The sequence below is a fragment of the Anolis sagrei genome, chromosome 4 (genome assembly GCF_037176765.1).
Source record: "Anolis sagrei isolate rAnoSag1 chromosome 4, rAnoSag1.mat, whole genome shotgun sequence".
NCBI lineage: Eukaryota > Metazoa > Chordata > Lepidosauria > Squamata > Dactyloidae > Anolis > Anolis sagrei.
Window position 1 is genome coordinate 149,668,572 of NC_090024.1, and position 22,303 is coordinate 149,690,874.

Consider the following 22,303-nt stretch of genomic DNA (forward strand, 5'->3'; position numbering starts at 1 on the left):
CCTTTTTTTGTATGTCACCTTCCACAATAAGTGTCTCAAAATTTAAAGCCTGAAAAAGAGAAAGGAGCAAATATAAATTTAGGCCCATTTTAAAAACAGAAGCAGCAAGCTGCTGTTATGTGCCTGCAAGTCATTTCTGACTTAAGATGACCCTAAAAAAAAACTTAGCATGGGTTTTCCTGGGGTTGAGAGTATGTGGCTCGCCCAGTGGGTTTTATTTAATTGAATTTATTGTTGAAGGCTTTCATGGCTTGAATCACTGGGTTGTTGTTTGGGCTATATGGCCATGTTCTAGAACAGGGGTCCTCAAACTAAGGTCCGAGGGCCAAATATGGCCCTCCAAGGTCATTTACCTGGCCCTTGCTCAGGTGAAATGATTTGAAAGTACACAACAACAACAAATAATAATCCTATCTCATCAACCAAAAGCAGGCCCACACTTCCCACTGAAATACTAATACGTTTATTTTTGTTTACATTGTTTTTCATTTTAATTATTGTATTGTTTTTAAGTGTTTTTGCACTTCAAATAAGATATATGCAGTGTGCATAGGAATTCATTCACGTTATTTTCAAATTATAATCCGGTCCTCCAACAGTTTGAGGGACTGTGACCAGGCCCTCTGTTTAAAATGTTTGAAGACCCCTGTTCTAGAAGCATTAACTGAATTTATTTACTGTTAAGGCCCCCTAGTGGTGCAGTGGGTTAAACCATTGAGCTGCTGAACTTGCTGACCGAAAGGTTGGCGGTTCAAATCTGGGGAGCGGGTTGAGCTCCCGCTGTTAGACCCACCTTCTGCCAATTTAGCAGTTCAAAAACATGCAAATGTGAGTAGATCAATAGGTACCGCTTCAGCAGGAAAGTAATGGCGCTCCATACAGTCATGCTGGCCACATGACCTAGGAGGTGTCTACAGACAATGCCGGTTCTTCAGCTTAGAAATGGAGATGGGCACCAACCCCCAGAGTTGGACATGTCTAGACTTAATGTCAGTGGAAACCTTTACCTTTACCTTACTGTTTAGGATTTACCACCTGTACAGTTATGCGCGAACCAATTGTACAGGTGTGGAAGATTAAGGAGGGAATTAATCTCAGGCCTCAATTGTGTATAAGAATATATTATAGAGGAGGCCAATTATTACTTGTAAATTAAGGTAACTGCCACCAACGTGAGGTATTTGAGGTACCACCGATGAGATCTGGCTTTACAGACGCAGATTAATTGAGATGAGACAGTCTTCAACAAAAGATAACAAGTTTATTGTGTACAAAGCGTATGGTTGCAGGCTGTTAAATAACTTATAGAACTTTGAATATCACTTGGTTTGTAATACAGTCCACTCTTCCAAATAACACAGCTCGTGGCTAACTTTTACTGAGATGAAGCTCTTTAGTGAACAATGTTTCCTACTATGAATAGCCTTCCAATTTGATCTTTCCTTGATCAAATCTCTGATCTCTAGTCCTTCCTTGACGAGGGATCCTAACAAGCTTTCTTTAGTCTTCCTTGACTAAAAAAAACTGGCCAGGTTTCTCTCTTCAGCCCTTCTAGACTGAAAAACCTCCAGCTGCTCACACACACCTCTCTCCCAGGCTTTTTCAAGCCTCCACACTCACTCACACACTGCCCCTTTTTCCAAAGACGCACATAACGTTTTCTGCTTGGCTCCGCCCACTTCTCACTCACCTGAGCTAGCCTGCCTGGTCTCCTTGGCAACGCTCACTGCAGATTCAAACAAAATAACTCTAGTTTTAGCTACTGTTACAAACACAAATATATACTCTAACAGTTAAACACATACATAGTATCAATGACTTCTGCACACCACCTTTCTCCCAAATACAGGAATTAACACAGTTTAAAACATATTAGTAAAATTGAAAGAAACGATAGAACTTACTGCACCCCATCAGTTTAAAAAAGTCCCATCCTCAGTAACTGTGTGATTGCCAAAGCCTATAACTCCCCCTTCCCATAAAGGTGAGTTTCAGAGCCTATGAATGCATCCTTTCTTGCTGTAACGTACACATTAATATAAACACAGTCCCTGTAATAAGATTTCCAGCGGATTCCCACCCACCCCAGTGCCACCACCTTTGAACAGGCCTGCTGTTGAACTTTCATCCTAATGACAAAGGTTGGCAATTTGCAGTCTTCTGGAATCTAAAGTTTACATAGAGAAGCCTCTTGTGTAAAGGTCAGCTTAAGTGTATATAGTACAAAATTATTTCAACTTCTACTATTCAGTGGTAAAGAATGCTGTTGTGCAACTCCATTTGTGCACCCTGCTTCTGTTAATTGTGTGTGTGAAGGAATGCTCGGCTCATTAAAGCACAAAGAAATATTGTATTTCATTTTCTGGATGTAATAAACTCTTTTCAGAACAACTTTGTTTACAGGCTGCTACATCTATGGGAAACCACCACCACCTACCACCCCATTTATTTTTCCCAGACAAAGATACAGGAAACTTTTAAAATCCATGCTAGTGGGAAGTCCTATTTGCCTTTTAATTTCACCTTGGATCCGGTTCTGGGAGAAAGATGTGGCATAAGTTAAATAAGTATATAACACTGGGGATCAATTTTTAACATACCGAATATATGATAAGCCAACCCAAATAGGTTAGAATAATGATTTAGTCAGAATTGGACAGTCTTATCTTAAATTACAGTTTTATGTAAATATGCAAAAACATTTGACCTATTGATGCCTCAATTAATGTAATTTTATTGGTATCTATTTTTGTTTTTGTTTTGAAACTAGCCATCCCCTGCCTTGCGTTGCTGTGGCCCAGTCTGGCGATCTGGAAAATAAAGTAATGAGAAATTGTTGGTTTCTAATATATGTAATGTCTTTATGCTTGTGGGTAAATGGTATTTCTTGCTGTTTCTTTGTCAGTGTTGATGTGGAGATTGTCTGGGTTGCCTACTCTGGAACATGCAACATATCATTGTCCTTCTTTAGGGGTCTCTTTCAAATCTATGATACTATGTCTGTGTGTGTGTGAATCATATATATATCTCTATATATATGGCTGGATGGCTCTTTGTCAGGAGGGCTTTGATGATGTTTTCTTACCCTGGTGACTGGATAACCTTAAGTATTTTCTGTTGGTCATGGGGGTTCTGTGTGGGAAGTTTGCCCCAATTCTGTTGTTGGTGGAGTTTAGAATGCTCTTTGATTGTAGGTGAACTATAAATCCCAGTAACTACAACTCCCAAATGTCAAGGTCTATTTTCCCCAAACTCCATCTGTGTTCATATTTGGGCATATGGAATATTCACGCCAAGTTTGGTCTAGATCCATCATTGTTTTAGTCCACAGTGCTCTCTGGATGTAGGTGAACTACAACTCCCAAACTCAAGGTCAATGCCCACCAAACTCTTCTAGTGTTTTCTGTTGGTCATGGGAGTCCTGTGTGCCACATTTGGTTCAATTCCATCATTGGTGTTCTTAATGCTCTTTGATTGTAGGTCAACTATAAATTCCAGCAACTACAACTCCCAAATTACAAAATCAATTTTTGGGTGATGGTCACTCCTTGGGTTAGTAGATGTCTAGTGGCCAACTTTGGTGTCAATTCACCCAGTGGTTTTGAGTTTTGTTAATCCCGCAAACGAACATTGCATTTTTATTTATATTTATTTACCAGTAGCTGCTGCATTTCCCATCCTCGAGTCAATAGGTTTTTCCCAGTTTTGGGGGTAAAATTAGGTACCTCACCTTATGTTCAGGTTGGCTTATACTTGAGTATACATGGTATATTTGTAACAGAAATATAGCCAATATGTTGGAATCCCTAACCTCTGCTTAACCTGGGCTAACAGGTAAATCACCCAGCTATTGTGCCATACTGAAAACCAGCCTCAGGCAATGACTTGGGGGACAAAGAAATTCCAACACCTTTGTTCATTTATACAACTGCTATATATTTTTTCTTCATAATTTTGATATATATTACACTCATTTCTCAAATACAGAATGTATAAACTATATCTTTATTTTCCTTACACTTACATGTAAAATATCTTTTCCGTTCTGCTTAAATGGCCTGGGTCTGGGCACAGAGCTATTCGCCTCAAGCAAAGGCAGCCACCCCAATGGACTAGCTGAGGACCGTCCTTTATTTACCTGGAAAGGCCTGTTTGTCAGGGACAAAGGCTGAGAGTGTACTTATTTTGTTGTTTTTCAAACTCTACATCTGAGGGGAGGGGAGGGAAAGGAAGAAGGAGGGGGGAAAGGGAGAGGGGAAAGGGAGGGGAGGGAGAAGGGAACAGAGAAGGGAGGGGGAAACAAAAGGGGGAGGGAAGGGAAAGGGGATGGGAGAGTTGGAAGAGGATAGAAAGGGGAAAGGAGACAGGGAAGGGAGGGAATGGAATAGAAGGAAAAAGAGAGGAGGGGAGGTTACATGAGGGGAGGGGGGGGACTGGAGGGTTGGAGGAGGATAGAACAGCCAGACCTTTGCCACGTTCCATAACACATTATCAAATCCTAAGATCAAAAGACATCATTGTCCAGAAGAAAAAACTGACATTATACTGTGGGGGAAAGTTCCCAAATAGAAAATAGTTCATTTTCATTCAGTATTAGCTATTCAGAGGTGCAAACAAAAACATAATTTCTTTTCTTTTCTTTCTTTTTGTAAAAGAAGGCTGACTGGGGAACACAGGGAGAGAGGACTTTCTGGTTTGCAGGCATCAGATAGGTTTCTCATCACAGAGCATTCAGGATTTCAGGCTGGTTGGGAGTGTAAAAAAAGAGAGAAAAGGATAAAGACAGTTGAAGAAAGAAAAACGCAATCCATCTCTTGATTTCCTCTGTTCCATGTGGCTCTCACTTCAGGCCATGTTGTGTCTCCCGATGCCTCTGCAAATCCATCTTTTCTGTTAGCCTTTGCTAAACAGATCACAGCCAAATGGCTTCAAACTGGCACATTGCCGACTAGGGGTGATGAGGCTGGATCTCTGGACGAAAGCTCTGCCACCCTCCTGAGGCTTGTGGGGCTTCTCACCTGAGAATGACCATAAAAAGAACAACATATGACACAAGATAGCTTCATCAGTAAACTCTTACTAGCTTTGGGATGTGGATCAGAATTCACAAGTTTAGCACAGAAAAAAAAACTATTAACAGATAATCCGCCCTGCATCCCTTTTGGACAATATAGCAGAATTTAACTAAAGTTGTATTATTATTATTATTATTATTATTATTATTATTATTACTATTTTAATGAAAAATAGGAGGACCTTCTTGCAGCAACACCGGAAGTACTCCAAGTGGCCAGATACTGGTCAAAGGACATTTAACCAACTACCAAACTCACAAGTTTTGTATTTGTCTGTTTGTTTGCTTTGTTAGAATGTAATATAATGGACTGGTTGCCCTGACACGACAAATAAAAATAAATGAAAACTATTGAGAAACTTAATCTACCTATAATTGTTGATATTCCTTGTATAAATTAGGACTGAAAAGAAATGGTTACAGTTCATGTGTAGATTTGGCAAATATTTGGGGGTGTTAATTTGCTATACAACTCACTCCGAACTGTATGTTATGATTTGAAATGCAATTGGGTGGATGGCTAAAGCCCCACAGGACAGGGCCAGAATTCAAAATGACCTTAACAGGTTGGAGAGCACACCAGAACTGACAAAAGGAATTTCAGTAGGGAGAAAGGTGAGCTACTACACTTAGGCAGAAAAAATGGAAATGCACATATACTAGATGGGTGGCACCTGGTTTGACAGCAGTCCATGTGAAAGGGATCTAGAAGTCATAGGGGACCACAAGCTGAACAGTAATTAGCAGTGCGATGCAGCAGCTTAAAAAGCCTATGTCTATACTAAATGATCCGATTTTCCTTCTTTTTCCAATAAACCAAAACCATTTCAACCTTCCTTTCTCCATGGCTTTGGTTTATTGGAAAAAGAAGGAAAATCGGAAGATCAGGACTTTACAAGTGAAACCAATCTTAACAGTTTTATTTAAAAAGACCCCTCAGCTTTGTTTAGTCACCAAATGGTTTCAGTGAGGAGTTTTCAGAAAATAATGTACTGTCCATTGCACCAAAAAGTTATTAGTCCACTAAGTATTCCTCAGAAAGCAGGGCCCTCCCTTAACATATGGAACAAGTCAGCCGGCTTCGGTGCCACATCTTCTGTCTGTCAATGAAGGTTTCCTTTTCCAAGGAAAGCAGAGAGGAGAGCAGAGAAGGAATTCTGTCACAACACAGCAGGGTTTGTTTGTTTTTTTTTCCTATCAAGAGCAACTTGAGAAACTGCAAGTCGTTTCTGGTGTGAGAGAATTGGCCGTCTACAAAGATGTTGCCCATGAGACACCTGGATGTTTTACCATCCTGTGAAAGGCTTCTCGTGTCCCTGCATGAGAAGCTGGAGCTGACAAATGGGAACTCACCCCGCTCCCTGAACTCAAACCACCAACCTTTTGTTCAGCAGTCCTGCAGGCACAAGAGTTTAAGCCATTGCGCCACCGGGAAAAGCAGGAAGAGAAGTTGCCCATTTAAAAAAAAGGATTAGACAACTTTTGCCACTAGAGGACACCACCTTTCTAAATAACAGCTGTGAACATCCATTGTTAGATGATGAGATTTTTCCGTTATTTTTTTAAAAGACCAAAGACATGGAAAAAGAATTTGGTCAAGATGCCTCTGAAACCAAAAGTAATATTTTTATTCGAAGAGACCCCCCCCCCCCCCAGCTTTGTTTAGTCTCAGAATGGGTTCTATGAGAAATTCATAACAAAAATGGAACACCTAGATAGTTTATGGTACTGTACATTGCACTGGGTAGTTATTATTTAGTGAAAAGGGGTACAGATTAATCGGTCCCCTTTCACGCTATCTCCTATACTCCTCCAAAACAGGGCCTCCCTTAACATACTGAACAAGTCAACCTGCTTCTGTGTCACATCTTTTATTTGGCAATGAAGGTTTCCTTTTGCAAGGAGAATGGCAGGGGAGGAATTCTGTCACAGGCTAGCAATGAAAAACAAGAATAGAAGAGGAGTGTCTTTTTAATGATTAGACAATGTTTACTACTAGAGCAGTGGTTCCCAACCTGTGGTCCATGGACCAGTAGTGGTCCGCAAGAACTAAAACATGGTCCGCAGCCTCACCATTGCTACACTGTTGCAATAAGAAGGATTGGTCTCGCAAAACCTCTTATAGTGCCGAGGCTTATCAAATATGGTTTTCTGTAGACAAGCAGATGGCAACAACTGGATGGCATATGTTCTGTATCAGAAACTAGAGCTGATGTGGTCTATCCAATGCAATCTTCTGAATCAGCACCCAAATAACCAAACCAAATCTAAAGTTGACCAAAATCCAATTCATAGCCCTTTTGGTATTAAAGTTGGAGAGTGGTCCCTGGTCAAGTGGTTCCTGATGGGAAAAAAAAAGGGTTGGGAATCACTGCACTAGAGCAGTGGTTCTCAACCTGGGGTCCCCAGATGTTTTTGGCCTACAACTCCCAGGAATCCCAGCCAGTTTACCAGCTGTTAGGATTTCTGGGAGTTGAAGGCCAAAAACATCTGGTGACCCCAGGTTGAGAACCACTGCACTAGAGGATGAAGTCTTCCTAAATAATGGCTGAGACATCCATTGTTTTCACTCATTTTTAGGCAAAGTAGATTCTCTGCTTATAAGCATGGCTTCATCCCAGAAAAAAAAGAATATCAAATTCTGAAGGATCAAAGCAGTTTTTGTTTAGAAAATAAAGAACATAGCAAATTGAAAAAACTGGGGAGGGGGTTACATTTAATATGCAAACATAATACTTTACACTCCTCATAAACCACAAAGATCTGCAGTTTTTTATTTGTATTCTTTTCTGTGTCACATCCTTGTTACTTTTCAATTAACTATATTAAGTATATAATTAAATATATCCATATTTTGTACTTTTTCTATTCATTGATCTTCTGAATATTAAAGTATCTGGTTCTTGCTTTAAAGTTAGTTATGAATTTTATGCCTAACTGACTTCTTCAAAAAAATTGGAGACCCTAGAGGAGGGTAAAACTAGGTGTCGTGTTGCTTGTAGACTACACTTTGTCCACCCTGATTTAATGTGTGATACTAAATTGGGGGACATGGGAATATAGGGGAATTTGTTTTCTTCTTTTTCATCCATCCTATGCACATGTGGAAATGTGTTGTTGTGTGCTTTAAGTAATTTCTAACTTACAGTGACCTTAAGATGTTTATAAGAAGAGTTTTCTGGGGCTGAGAGTCTGTGACCCTCCCAACATCACCCAGGGGTTTCCATGGCTGAGCAAGAAACCCACCCCCGATAATAGAGAAGAAGGGGAAAGGCATCACAAAAGAGCTAGCACAGGAATATCTAAGTATTCCAAAGGGACTTCAGTGTCTTGAGGCCAGATAATGGAGCAGAGGAGGCAGGAGGAGAAATGCAACATAGGAGAGGTAATGCTTTTTGGGGATTTTTGTGGATAAGCTCAAGTACAGGGAAAAGTTTGCTTTGTCACTGCAGCAGGAGGAAGAAGACACTTATTTATTTATCATGTCAAAAGCAAACCAAACAGTTTTATTGCATTTTTAACAAACAAACAAAACACAAAGTTTGCAAGTTTGGTAGTTGATTAAATGTCTTTTGACCAGTCGCTGGCCACTTGGAGTGCCTCTGGTGTTACTATAAGAAGGTCCTCCATTGTGCATGTAGCAGGGCTCAGGTTACATAGCAGAAGAAGATACTGCTGATGGTTAATCCATAAAGAAAAGAACAAAGTAAAAAAATGCAGAGTGGGTTGAAGAGATATAAAGATGAAAAGCCCTTCACATGTCATGTATTTCTATCTGGACTTTATCAATCTCATTTTGAATATTTCTTTTGAAGTCTGAAACTTTGTAGAACTTGTTAACATTGTTATGAATAAATCCCTCAACTTGTTATTTGGAGCTTACTTTTTGACCGCATCACATGAGTATCTGCTTTTTCAGAATTCTGTATTGCTAAAAGCCAGGAGTATGATCCTCAGTTTTAGTGATATTACTATCAATGCCACCCTTTCAGACGGTGAAATGTCAACCTCTCTCTCTAGGTACATATATATGGGGGCCAGGTCTCCAGTCTCCACAATAGTCTTCCAGTTGGGGGAAGCCTTTCTGGGACCCTTTCAGGGGCCATATTGCTCTCTCACTTCCAGGTGCCCCCTTCAAGGGTTTCTTCTGGGCAGGGAATGGAGAGCTAGGGAGCTAGCTAGAGCAGGAGGAGGCCTCCTAAGAGGTAATGGCTTCTGAATGTATTACTCCTAGTCACCAAGTGGAGAGAGAGAAAGGCAGAGATTCAGAGGCGCCTGCCTGCCTGCCTGCCTGCCTGCCTGCCTGCCTGCCTGCCTGCCTGCCTTTCTTTCTTTCTTTCTTTCTTTCTTTCTTTCTTTCTTTCCTTCCTTCTTTCTTTCTTTCGTCCTTCCTTCCTTCCTTCCTTCCTTCCTTCCTTCCTTCCTTCCTTCCGAGCCCTGGTCCCCCAAGATTTAAGAATCACTTCAACCTGAGGCAGAGAGACTGTGACTTCAACCCTTAATTGGACCCTTTGGGCCTCCTGGCCTTGTTGTGACACATGCAAACCAGGACTCACCTTCATGGCCTGAAGTGAGCTTGTGACTCACCGTCTCTCTCATGCAAACGCATTGGGAATTCCCAACGGGGTCAAGAAGTGAAACTTGAATTCGCTTCCTCCCTTTCTCAAGAATGAAGGGGCCCTGAAAAAAAGTTTGAGGAAGAGAAGTCCATCAGCAGATGCAATTTGTAGAAGAGGAGCCTCCAAACCTAGGGGCAGTCTATCTCCAGCCATGAGTTGCTGAAAACTATTGGAAACATTATTCTTTGGGGGACAACTATGTCTCCCTGTCTGCATGGCCAAAATATACTCTCCTAAAGTCCAACATTGGCCCTCCGTTCATCTAGGAGTCCAGCTCCCAGAAGCCCCTTCCAGATGGGCCAATGGTCAAGAATGCTGGGAGCTGAAGTCCAGAACCTCTGGTAGAGCAAAGTACTGGAAACCACTAAAACATAGTCAAGATCTCTCATCTTTAAAGCAGATCCAAGAGAGGAAGAACACCTCCTAAAACTTAGAGCCCCCATGGGATAGGTTAGAATCCGCCCCCGCCCTCCATCAAGGTATGGATTCATAAGTAAACATAGTGGAATCCATTAAAATGTATGCATCCTATAAGAGTTAATAGCTATGATGATTATATGAAGGCTAAGGAAATACTTCCATATTGAAAAATAAAGGTCAAATGGGTCATCCTTTACCCAGGAACCAAAATACTCCAAAATCACTTCGGTGGCTGAGAGAGTGCCCCCTTTACTTTCGGATGTGGGCTCATCATAGCCCCCCCCCCCACTTTGTTGCATACAAGAAATTATTCCAAAATGTTGTTTATAATACGAATCGCCAGGCTATGTGCACATGGAATTTCACATCCTCATGATGTATAGGCAAATACTTCCAAAGTTATTATTTAAAAAATCCTACATCTGCCTCATTCAGACAGTTTCACAGAAGGGAGACTCAACACTTACTTTAACCAGAGTTATTGATTTCTTCTTAAATTACAATATTTATATATGGCAGCATCACATACTGTAAAATAAATTTGATTTGGTCACACTTGCAACTGCCTTGGCTCTATGCTATGGGATGCCTGGAAGTTGTAGTTTTTTTATAATAAAAATAATAATATCTTTTAAGGTCTTTATTACCTTCTCTGGGTATATTTACACTCCAGAATCAATGCTATTTGGCCCCACTTTAATTGCCCTGGCTCAGTGCAATGGGATCCAGGGAACTGTCATTTTTTAAAGTCTTTTCAACTTTCTCTGGGTGCATTTGCAATGCAGAATCATTGGGGAAATAGTAATTAATAATAATATCTTTTCTTTTAAGGTCTTTTCTACCTTCTTTGGTGTATTATTTACACTCCTGAATCAATGCATTTTGGCCCCACTTTAATTGCCCTGGCTCAGTGCAATGGGATCCGAGGAACTGTAGTTTTTTATAGTCTTTTCAACTTTCTCTGAGTGCATTTGCAATGCAGAATCATTGCAAAAATAGTAATTAATAATAATATATTTTCTTTTAAGGCCTCTCCTACCTTTCCTGGGTGCATTTACACTCCTGAATCAATGCATTTTGGCCCCACTTTAATTGCCCTGGCGATGGGATCCGGGGAACTGTAGTTTCTTACAAGTCTTTTCAACTTTCTCTGGGTGCATTTGCAAAAATAGTAATTAATAATATATTTTCTTTTAAGGTCTTTCCTACCTTCTTTAGGTGTATTTACACCCCAGAATCAATGCATTTTGGCCCCACGTTTATTGTCCTGGTTCAGTGCAGTGAGATCCGGGGAATTGTGGAGTTGTAGTTTTACAGGCCTTCCTTGGGGGTCCCATAGCCCTGATCCCTGGTAGTTTCAAGCAGTGTCCAAAACCATCTGTCTTCAAGAGCTGGGACCCGGCGGCTTCTCCCTAGCAACCGATGACGTAGAAGCGCTCGCGAAGCCCATTGGCTGGCAGAGGAGCGAAAGTCCCTGCTCTAGGTGAAGCTCCAGAAGGGCTTACTATGGGTTTGGAGTCGGGGATGATGGGTCCGTGGATCTGGCCCTTGGGCTTCGGGGGCCTTCTCTGCTTCTGGGCTGCGGCAGGAAGCACGGCTCAAGGTAGATAAAGCGGCGCTGAGTCAGCAAATGAGTGGGTTGGGAGTGTTTGTGTCAATGTTGTTGTTATTGGATATGATATGCAAACTGTCCCTGAATTGCCCCTTTCCAGTAGATTCCCAGCAAAATTTGACATTGGGAGGGGAAGGCTGTCACTCCCATCATCCCTTGTGTCTTGCATTATGGATTTTGCTCTTGGGGAGACTACAACTCCTATTCCCACCCAACGTTCTGTATTATGGGATTTGTAGTCCAAAGAACTAACTTCTACCCCTTTTAGGGTGGACTACATATCCCATCACCACCCCCACCCACCCCCACGTACACACACACACACACACCGGTTTCTGTGTTGCTGGGCTCAGAGTCCAGAGAAGTCACTATTGCAAGCCCTTTTCTCTATTGCAAGTCCCATCACTCCTCATCTTTCATGGAATGTGTGATTATTGTTGTTATGTTTATATGTGGCTTTTGTCTGAGTCATTGAGGCCTAAAGAAGTTCACAACCATTAAAGATAATGCAATTTGAAATCTCCATACAAACTGGTTAAACTTGTGGGAGTTGTAGTCTAAGCAAGGCAGTTTTGCAAGATTCCACTTCTAAGGCCCCTTTCACACAGCTGTATACAATCCACATTGAATTGAATTATATTGCAGTGTGGACTCAGATAACCCAGTTCAAAGCAGATATTGTGGATTATCTACCTTGGTATTCTGGGTTATATGTGGAAGGGCCCCGAAGGCTGCGTCTGCACTATAGAACTAACTAATGCACTTTGACTGCCATGCTTCATTGCGATGGAATCATGGGAGTTGTAGTTCTACCAGACCTTGGGGCCTTCCACATTGCCATATAACCCAGAATATCAAGGCAGATAATTCACAATATCTGGGTTATCAGAATCCACACTGCCATATAATCCAGTTCAAAGCAGATAATGTGAGATTTTATGCAACTGCATGGAAGGGGTCCTTGAAGCATCTCTGCCAAAGTGTGTGAACTCCAACTCCTGAGATTCCATAGCATTGTGTCATGGCAGTTGAAGGGGGGGGGGGTCAAACTGCATCAATTCAATAGTGGAGATGCACCCAGAGTCAGTTTTGAGCCTTTCTTAAAGGTTTCAATTTCCAAATTCCGCAGCATCTTGGCCCTAATTGAAATTATTTTAATGCCATAAATCACAGTCTGAAGCCATTGGAATGATCAATAAAGTGATCTAAATTTTGAAATTTAATTTGGATCCCCCCATCATCTGAATGTATCATAACAAAACCAGAACTTTCAGAGCAGAGTTTTTTCTCAGTTACAGACATAGGACTGGTCTTGGGTTTAGAGTTGTATGCAAGGAAGACTAAAGCAACGCAAAGCAGCAGTTTGAGGTGCATAGATGGAAGAATGAATGCAGTTTGCTTAACGTTGATTGCTATGGTTCAGTGTCATAGAATCCTGGGAGTTGTAGTTTTATAAAGGCGCATCCACATTGTAGAACGAATGCAGTTTGGCACCACTTTGACTGTCATTGCTCAAGGCTAGGAACCCTGTGATGTGTAGTTTGCTGAGGTTTCATTACTCTCCGGCAGAGAAGGCTAGAAACCTTGTGAAACTACAGCTCCCAAAAACAAACTTATAAAAAACCCCTAAAGTTTCAGCTTAAAAATATATTGGTGTGTGTGTGTATACATATACATACATATACATACATATACATATACATATATATATATATATATATATATATATATGAGATAAAATACATGAAAAAAGACTTAAAAAGTTCTGACAATTTCCCCATTTTGGAAAAAGGGAAGCAAATCTGGCTGGAGGCCAGATCTGTTTGTTTCTCTGGCTCTGGAGTCCTGCATTCAAATTCCACCATCTCTCAGTCCTGGAAACCCCTTGAGCACATGCCACACACTCTCAGCCTCAGGGGAAGACAAAGGCAAGGGCAACCTTCTTGTAAACATGACAGGCAAAAGCATTCCTCAAGTACCCCTTTGTGTGGACCTTTGGGGAAATTCTCCTCCAAAAAAGTAACTTTCCTAAGCTCTGAGCAGCGTGCCATCAAGCTGCAACATCTATGAATGGCAATAGTTATCACTGCAAAAGAAAACACAGGACAGGAAAGTCTGCTTTTGCCTGATTCGACTGGTACAGTGCCTTTACACTGTGAAATCAATGCAGTTTGACACTACTGGAATCAGTAGTTTTACCATGCCAATGGGTACATCTACACAGTAGAAGGAAAGCAGTTTGGCATCACTTTAACTGCCTTGGCTCAATGCTATTGAATCATGTGGTTAATAATAATAATAATAATAATAATAATAATAATAATAATAATAAATGCCCAGAAACGTAAAAGCAAAACAATCCGTTAAAACAAAAACAATAAGAGCATTGTACAATATAACAATCCAGATAAAATCACAATTAAATAAAACATAAGAATATGGCCCCCGGTGGCACAGTGGGTTAAACCACTGAGCTGCTGAACTTGGTGGCCGAAAAGTCGCCGTTTCAAATCCGGGAAGCAGCATGAACTCCTGCTGTTAGCCCAAGTTTCTGCCAACCTAGCAGTTCAAAAACATGCAAATGTGAGTAGATCAATAGGTACCCGCTCCAGCAGGAAGGTAACGACGTTCCATACTGTCATGCCAGCCACATGACCTTGGAGGTGTCTATGGACAGCGCCACTCTTTGGCTTAGAAATGAAGATGAGCACCAACCCCCAGATTCAGACATGTCTAGACTTAATGTCAGGGAAAAACCTTTACCTAACCTAAGAATATAAAACAGCAATGTTGAAACTCAAAATAATACTTGTAGTTTTTTTAAAAAAAATCTAAGAGTGCATATATAGGGTAGAATGAATGCAGTGTGACATTGCTTTATTTGCTGTGGCTCACAGAATCCTGAGATTCATAGTTTTTCAAGGCCTTCAGCCTTCTCTGCTTAAGAAAGCCAAACTATAGTTTCTATCATTCCATAGTGTTGAGCCATGGGAGTTCAAGTGGTGTCTGTTTGCATTCATCCTGTAGTGGCTGCTTCCACCTGTGAAATTCCCTGCCACTGGAATGTTTTGTGTACCAGAGCTTAGTAATTTATTACAGATCTCATAACCCCCCACCATTGGAGGCTCGACTGGCAGGAAAGAAATGTAGGTCCAAAGACCTGTCCAAAAATACCAAACTGGAAACTTTGGTGAAGCAGTGAACTGCTTGAGCAAAATACTTGCAAGAAAAGGGAGCTAACGGGAGAAAGGCACATACAAACAAGATTCAGCACAGTTCTCTATCTGGTGACTTCCCCCATCCTTGAGCTCCTGAACTCACTCTCAAAAATCACAAGCCTTTCTTCCTTGGGCCAAATATATTCTGATCAGAGCTGCCACAAAGTATGTAAGGATGCTTATGGATAGCAGTTTTATCAAAGTTATAGTAAGGAAGTATGTCTATTAGTACAGTGTGCTCCTGCAAAGTGCAACATTTCTACTTCCAAAGCAGGGCCATAGCCAGGATTTTGTTTTGGGAGGAGCTGAGTTTGATTAGGGGGGGGGGGGGTTGAGTCTGAGTGAAAGAGGGTCTACCCTCTTTTGTATCGTTACCCCAATACCCCCATGCATATGGGATAGCGTGGTGATCAGATCATGATATGAATAAACATAACTGTTTAAATAATGTACCAGTAAGGCCTTCTCGCAGACCACCCTGAGAATTGGGGGGGGGGGCTAAACCCCCCTCTCCCCCCCCCCCCCGGCTACATGCCTGTTCCAAAGCATGGTATATTTCCAAGATCCATCATTGTTGTCAAAGAGCAACATTTGATCATTTCTAAAGAACAGAGAACTTATTGGTAAAACAAAGTCTCTATTTTTCTACTGTTTCTCACAAGGCCATACAAGTATGAAATACTACATAGTTGCAACAAGATGCATTTTTTCCTCATCTAATTTTTATGGCAAAAATATGAGGAATGGGAAAGAGCAGATTTATAAAAGGGGCATTTTTACATCTTTGTCTTCTTCCATTGTTATCTAATACAAAAAACGTTTAGTATGATGTTAAAAAAGAAAAGGAGGGAAAAGAAATTTTCTTTTCTAATCTAAAACAGAAGGGTAGACAAGAGGGTGTACAGTCTTTTGAAACAAAGGAGATAGGAAAGATGAGAATGGAAAAATAGAAAGCACTAAGTTACACTTCCTACCCTGTATCTGCTGCCTTCTTCTTCATCAAAAATTTATCCTTATTGTCATAAATCTTCTTATCAAGAAACTAACTTTCTGGACAAGATTTTTTTATACATCAAAGGGAAAGCAATACGAGCAGGGGTAATGTGGGTCTTGGACTGTGGTGATTGATGGTTGCCTGTTGCTGACTGACCTCTTCTCTGCCCCACAGAATTGCCTGCCCACCTCTTCTCGGAGGTCTTCTTCTGCCAGCCCGGCGACCCCTCCCTTGGCCTGGCCCAGACTCTGGACCAGGAACTCCTGTTCCACTTCAACTTCTCTACACATCAGTGGCACTCCATTTTGCCGGATCTTCGGCCAGAGGAGGGCAACCACACCTCCTTGGATCAGGTTCAGCTGCTCGGGAACATCTGCCAGCTCCTCCTGGGGCCCCTCACCAACCTCTCGAAGCCCTACATGCCAGAAGCCAAAGGTGGGGCCTTCACGAAAGACACCAAGCACAATGCTGAAGCCCCTTCAGACCACTACACTAATGCAGAGGCTCAAGAGATAGCAAAGCCTTACACACATTGAAAGTGGGGCAGTCTGAAGGCAGTTCAGGATGATTTGAAATGGTCTCATTTTTCTCTCCCAAACCCTTTTGCTATGAAACCATTGGAACATCTGTGCAATTCGTTGTCTTCACAATTCTTTGCCTCTAAAGCACACTTTTCCTCCCATATAAACATATAAACATCTTTAAAAATGGAGTACACCTATGAATCAATATACATATACATACACACACACACACACATATATATATATCAATAATCGATATAATAATACAATAATCAATATAAGCATCTCTAAAAATGTGTTACTTAGAATAATAATAATAATAATAATTGTATTTCTTACCTGCTTCTTCTTGTTGCTCAAGGCAGGTTGCAACATAATAAAAAAACACAATCATTGTAAACACTCTATAAAATACACGTTAAAGCATATATTTATAAAATACATATCAAAATACACAGATTAAAACTCAAGAAGTGAGTTTAAAATTCATTATTAAAACTGGCTGGGTACAAGAAATGTGTGTGTGTGTGTGTGTGTGTGTGTATAGGCTTTATTTCCTGTTGGCAGTGCTGAAATTCGAGTGCATCTTACAACTGATGGTGTTTAAGAATTGAAGACATGTGGTATTATTATTACTAGATCATCCTGCTTTCCTCTCATGAATGAGACTTGAAGTGGCTGCAGTTTGGTACCCTTTTATCTGCCCTGGCTCAATGCTATGAGATCCAGGGAGTTATTGTTTTGTAAGGTCTTTTGCTTTCTCTGCCAAAAAACACTGGGGCCTCACCAAACTAGAAATTCTTGGGTCCCACAGCATTGAGCCATAGCAGGTAAAATGGTACCAAACTGCATTCATTCATATCCTCAGAGGAGTGCCAGCCAGCCATTGTTGTAGTTGTTATTCTGCTTTCTTTGCTTAAGAAAGACTCAAAACAGCTCACAATGCTACAACAGTACAATGTACAGTTTAAACCCTACAACATATTAACACTATTAAAAACAAAAAAGTGAAAATGACATAAAGCCACGAAACTCTATTCCAGTGCCTAACCCACTCTGCCCCCCTTTCCTCCCAATGCAGGGGCCCCCCAGATGGATGTCTTCACCCTCCAGCCACTGGAGATGGGCAAACCCAACACTCTAGTCTGTGCAGCCAGCAACATCTTCCCGCCGACAGTTAGCCTCCACTGGCAGCTGGACGGCCAGCCCATCTCCAGTGGAGTGTCCACTCCAAGCCATGTCTCCCCAGTTCAAGGCTGGGTCTTCCAGGCTTTCTCCTACTTGGAGGTCACTCCACAGGAAGGACAGGTCTACAGCTGCACTGCCAGGAGCCCCTCGGACCTTTACTCCTCCGTGGTCTTTTGGGGTGAGATGAATGGGTCACACTTTGTCAACAACAATGGTAGAGGATGGCGGGGAGGGGGGGCAGTGATCTAGGAAAGGGATCTAGGGGTTTTAGTGTACCACAATCTCAGGATGAGTTGAGTGTGTGATGCAGCAGTGAAAAAGTGATTCTGGGCTGCAACCAGAGGAGGATATTGTCAAGATTGGGAAGGCATAGGATATGAATGGAGAACGCCTGTTTTAACAACATCTAGATGTGAACTAGGAGTCTTAAAAACTACAAGTTTAGGATGAGCCAGGAGTGTGATGCGGCAATGGATAAAGCCAATACTATTCTGGGCTGCATCCAAAGGAGGATAGTGCAGAGATTGGGGAAACTATAGAATATACATGGGGAACACATGCCTTGACAACATGTAGATGTGAACTAGGAGTCTTAAAAGACCACAAACTGAGAAGGAGCCAAGAGTGTAATGTTGCAACAAAAAGACTGAGGGAAACCTTAGTCCTCCCCTCTTATTCTGCTTTATCCAGTCCTTTTTACCTGGAATCAACCTGGGTCCAGTTATGGGTACCCCAAACTTGAAGGTGTCCAGAGGAGAGCCACCAAAAGGGTCAAAAGCCTTTAGATTATGAATCCCACTGAAAAACAGTTTAGGGAATTGGGGATGTCTAGTTTGGAAGAAAGTAGGTTGCCCCCTGATGGTGCAGCAGGTTAAACCACTGAACTGCTGAACTTGCTGACTGAAAGGCTGGTGGTTTGAATCTGGGGAGCGGGGTGTTAGCCCCAGCTTCAGCCAGCCTAGCAGTTCAAAAACATGAAAATGTGAGTCGATCAAAGTACCACTTCTACAGAAAGATAACGGCACTCCATGCAGTCATGCTGGCCAAATGACCTTGGAGGTGTCAACAGACAACAGCGACTCTTTGACTTAGAAATGGAGATAAGCACCACCCCACAGAGTTGGATATGACTGGATTTAATGTCAGGGGAAACCTTTACTAGGCTGAGAGAAGGGAACATGAAAGCCATGTTTAAATGCTTGGAGGGAGGTCCCATTTTGGAGGGCGGTGTTAGCTGGTTTTATACTACTCTGGATACTAGAATATGGAGCCATGCATTCCAACTGCAGCAAAAGCAATTCCGCCTCAACCTGATGGCAAGAGCTGTTCAATAATGGAATAAGCTTTTTTCTTGGAGTCCTGTGCAGTCTCTTTTGCTGGAAGTCTTGAAACAGGCTGGAGGGCCATCTGTCAGGAGGGTTTGGATTATGTCTTTCTTTTATGGTCAAAGAAAGTTGGACTGGATGGCCCTGGGTGGTTCTCTTTCAACTCGGAGTCTATGAAAGAGAGCAGACTCCTCCCCTTCAGCTGTCCCTCAAGTGACCCTGGCTTTCTTCTTGTCTCTTTGGCCCCACAGTCCCCAAGGACCCTCTTGACCCGGAGCTCCTGGCAAATGTCCTGTGTGGCCTGGCCTTTGGCCTGGGCTTCCTCTTCTCCATAGCAGGAGCTGTCCTCACCTTCATGACCCTCCGGCTCAGGAATGCAGGTGAGAGCAGATGCTCAGGTGGGGTCTCCCTTCCTAAAGGGGAGATGGGCTGGACCGGCTTTGGGGATTCCTTCCAACTCTGGTTGCATACAGACAGCCTTGGAGCCTGGGGGAGTCTCATTCTCTAGAGGCTTTGAAACAGAGGCTGGCTGGGAATCTGTCGGGAGTTATTTAGTCTTGTCCCCCTGCTTGCAGAAAGGAGTTGAATGACTTTTGGGGGTTCCTTCCAACTCTAGTGGAACATAGACTGCCTTGTACTCTGGGGAGCCTCCTTTCCTAGAGGTTTTGAATCAGAGGCTGGATGGGTATCTGTCGGGAGGGATCGGATGATAGAAGAAGGGGATCAAATTGGATGGCCTTTGGGGCTCCCTTCCAACTCTAGTGGAGTATAGACTGCCTTGGAATCTGGTAGAACCTCCTTGGAAATTGTTATTATAACTCAAGGAGGATTCAAAGTTTGCTTAACCCCCCCCCCCCCCAAATATTTGTTAATTCTGTCACATTAAATTTAATGTAGTTTGACATTCATGCAAATAGGCTTTCGCTTTCACTATTGTTAACATCTAAAATAGGTTCCTTATTTGACGAGTGTACTACACATACTGAAAGACACTTTTGAGAACTTAGTTTGCTTCTGAAGCCACGATATGGTAATTAAATCATAGAATCAAACTTATATAATTATTCATGACTTCTAAAAAAAATCTTTTATTTTAAATAATTTTAAATAATAAATACAGGCTGCACAGGCTGCGACTTCATGCTTTGTTGCCATTGCCCTTTCCAACTCTATGCATTTTAGCCCATGTGGCTTTCTGCCTGGCCAGCAATCCCTACTGAAACCCCCTTTTTCTGAACACCATTCACAAAGCTATGACTGAACGGCCACCAAATCTCAGGGCCTGGCTTCCGATTTGGCCCAGAGACAATTATAGAATCATAGAAGGGACCCCCAAAGGCCAATCCAATTCTGCCATACAAGAAGACACCATCCAAGCCTCTGCTTAAAATCCTCCAGAGAAAGAAGGAGACTGTACTGGACTCCTAGGCAAAAACATATCCCACATTTAAGGGGCAGGGGATCTGAATGACAACTCTCATAATCCCATTTAACCTTAACTCTTTTGCTCCATCTCTTCCTCAGAGTGATCTCCTCTGCAGCAAGGAGGAGCTTGCCTGCAGCAAGACAAAGCACCTGCCAAAGACAAGTGGCCTCCTTCCCTTCTGCCCCCCCCCCCCCAAATCTAACCCTCCCTGCCCCTCCAGAAAGGCCTCCAGATGATGGGAACACCACTCCGGAATGAATGCAGCATGACCCTGCTTTCACTGCTGCAGCTCAGTGGATCCTGGGAGCTACAGTTTGTCAGACAAGGTCCAAAACCTCATACTACTACTACAACTCCCAAGATTCCCTGACATGGAGCCAAGGGGAGGCAGGATAAGGGGACTCCAAAAGAGTCTAAAGGGACCTTCCCAACACAGCTCTTCTGAGGTTCATTTTAACTGAGACTCCCATCATCCCCAGCCAATGGGGGGGGCATGTGTGAGAATCATGGGAGTTGTAGTTAGGACTTCATCCCATTCTTGTATATGCCCTGAATCCTCAGGGAATCCCCTTCATTACTGTAAAGTTGAGAGACCAAACTGGTCTCAGTCACAATTGATTCAAAGGGCTTAACCTCTATCTTGCAGCCATTAGATGTACCTGCGAACAAGCCCTTGTGCCATTTCTGTGATGAGTGGTGATCACTAATTGACAGCAGTGGAAAAGTGAATTGCCCATCCTTAGAACTGATCTGAACATGGGCCATTAAGAGTTGGGACCTGATCACAGAGGACAATATTGTGAAAAGTTTTTTGAAAACTGGCATTTCTAATGCATTGGATGGATCAGAAGATGATACATGGTGGGAGAGTGATGGGGAAGGGAAAACATCCCACATGAACAGTGCTGAGGCTAGAACATCATGTTATGAAAGCAGTGAGAGTGGCACACAGACTTCCAATGAGGAAATCTGAAATGTTTGAGTACATCTGTACAATTTTGATAGAACAGAATTAACAGTTAGGGAGGGTGCAAGCTATAATAATTCCTTAAGTTGTAATAATAATTTTCAAAGTGCTGGAGCCCGTTCCCAAACTTTATGTATCAATAAAAATTAACTTTTTGAAGTTCTGGTGTTTTAATCTCTGGGGCAGGCATATTATAGGAGGAGACATCCTACTGTACAGCTTTTTTCCATGGAGAAAAGGTAACATTCACGTCCCTGGAGGAATTAATCCATTGGTTTGTGGCTCTGGTTTCCTAATAAATGCATTTTGTATCATAGGACCAGTCTGAGTAATGCTTTCTGTTAAAATAGTCATCTGAGCATATTCCATCCTTTATTAATGTAAAAGATATTTCCAATAAAGATGCATCAGTGAACATAAGAACATGAGGTAAAACTAAACCAAGAAATTGGCAGTGCTTATTATCCCCCTCCCCAAAGGTATGCAGCAAACTGGTTAAGGCAAATCCATACAATAACACGGGATCCTTTACCTTTTTCAGTAAAAGAAGGCTAATTGGGGAACACAGAGAGAGAGGACTTTCTGGTTTGCAGGCACCCATAACAGAGTGTTTGGGGTTTCAAGCTGGTAGGGAGTGTAAAAAAATAAAAGGATAAAGACAGTTGTGGAAAGAAAAGGGCTCTCAATTAGGAAGAAGGGACATTGTTTCTGTTGGTTTCCCCCATTCCATGCAGCTCTCACTTCAGGCCATGTTGTGTCTCCCAATGCCTCTGCAAATCCACCTTTTCTGGAAGTCTTTGCTAAACAGATCACAGCCAAATGGCTTGAAGCTGGCATGTTTCCAACTGGGGGCGATGAAGTCGGATCTCTGGAAGAAAGCTCTGCTTGTGAGGCTTCTCATCTGAGGATAACCATAAGAAGGACATCACATGACAC

At 42.1% G+C, this 22,303-nt stretch overlaps 1 protein-coding gene across 1 annotated transcript; it reads left to right on the forward strand.

Moving 5' to 3' along the window:
* Positions 1-11,591: 11,591 nt before the first annotated feature.
* On the forward strand, positions 11,592-21,526 carry LOC132774135 (class II histocompatibility antigen, M alpha chain). Its single transcript, XM_060773932.2, has 5 exons — positions 11,592-11,716; positions 16,112-16,372; positions 17,543-17,827; positions 19,226-19,354; positions 20,499-21,526. Exons 1-5 carry the CDS (start codon positions 11,620-11,622, stop codon positions 20,501-20,503), a joined length of 777 nt encoding a protein of 258 aa, XP_060629915.2. The 5' UTR covers positions 11,592-11,619; the 3' UTR covers positions 20,504-21,526.
* Positions 21,527-22,303: the final 777 nt, after the last annotated feature.

Coding starts and splice junctions, on each gene's coding strand:
- LOC132774135 (XM_060773932.2), top strand. CDS start 11,620: ATGGGTTTGGAGTCGGGGATGATGGGTCCGTGGATCTGGCCCTTGGGC. Junction 11,717..16,111: donor GGCAGGAAGCACGGCTCAAG/GTAGATAAAGCG, acceptor TCTGCCCCACAG/AATTGCCTGCCCACCTCTTC. Junction 17,828..19,225: donor CTCCTCCGTGGTCTTTTGGG/GTGAGATGAATG, acceptor TTGGCCCCACAG/TCCCCAAGGACCCTCTTGAC.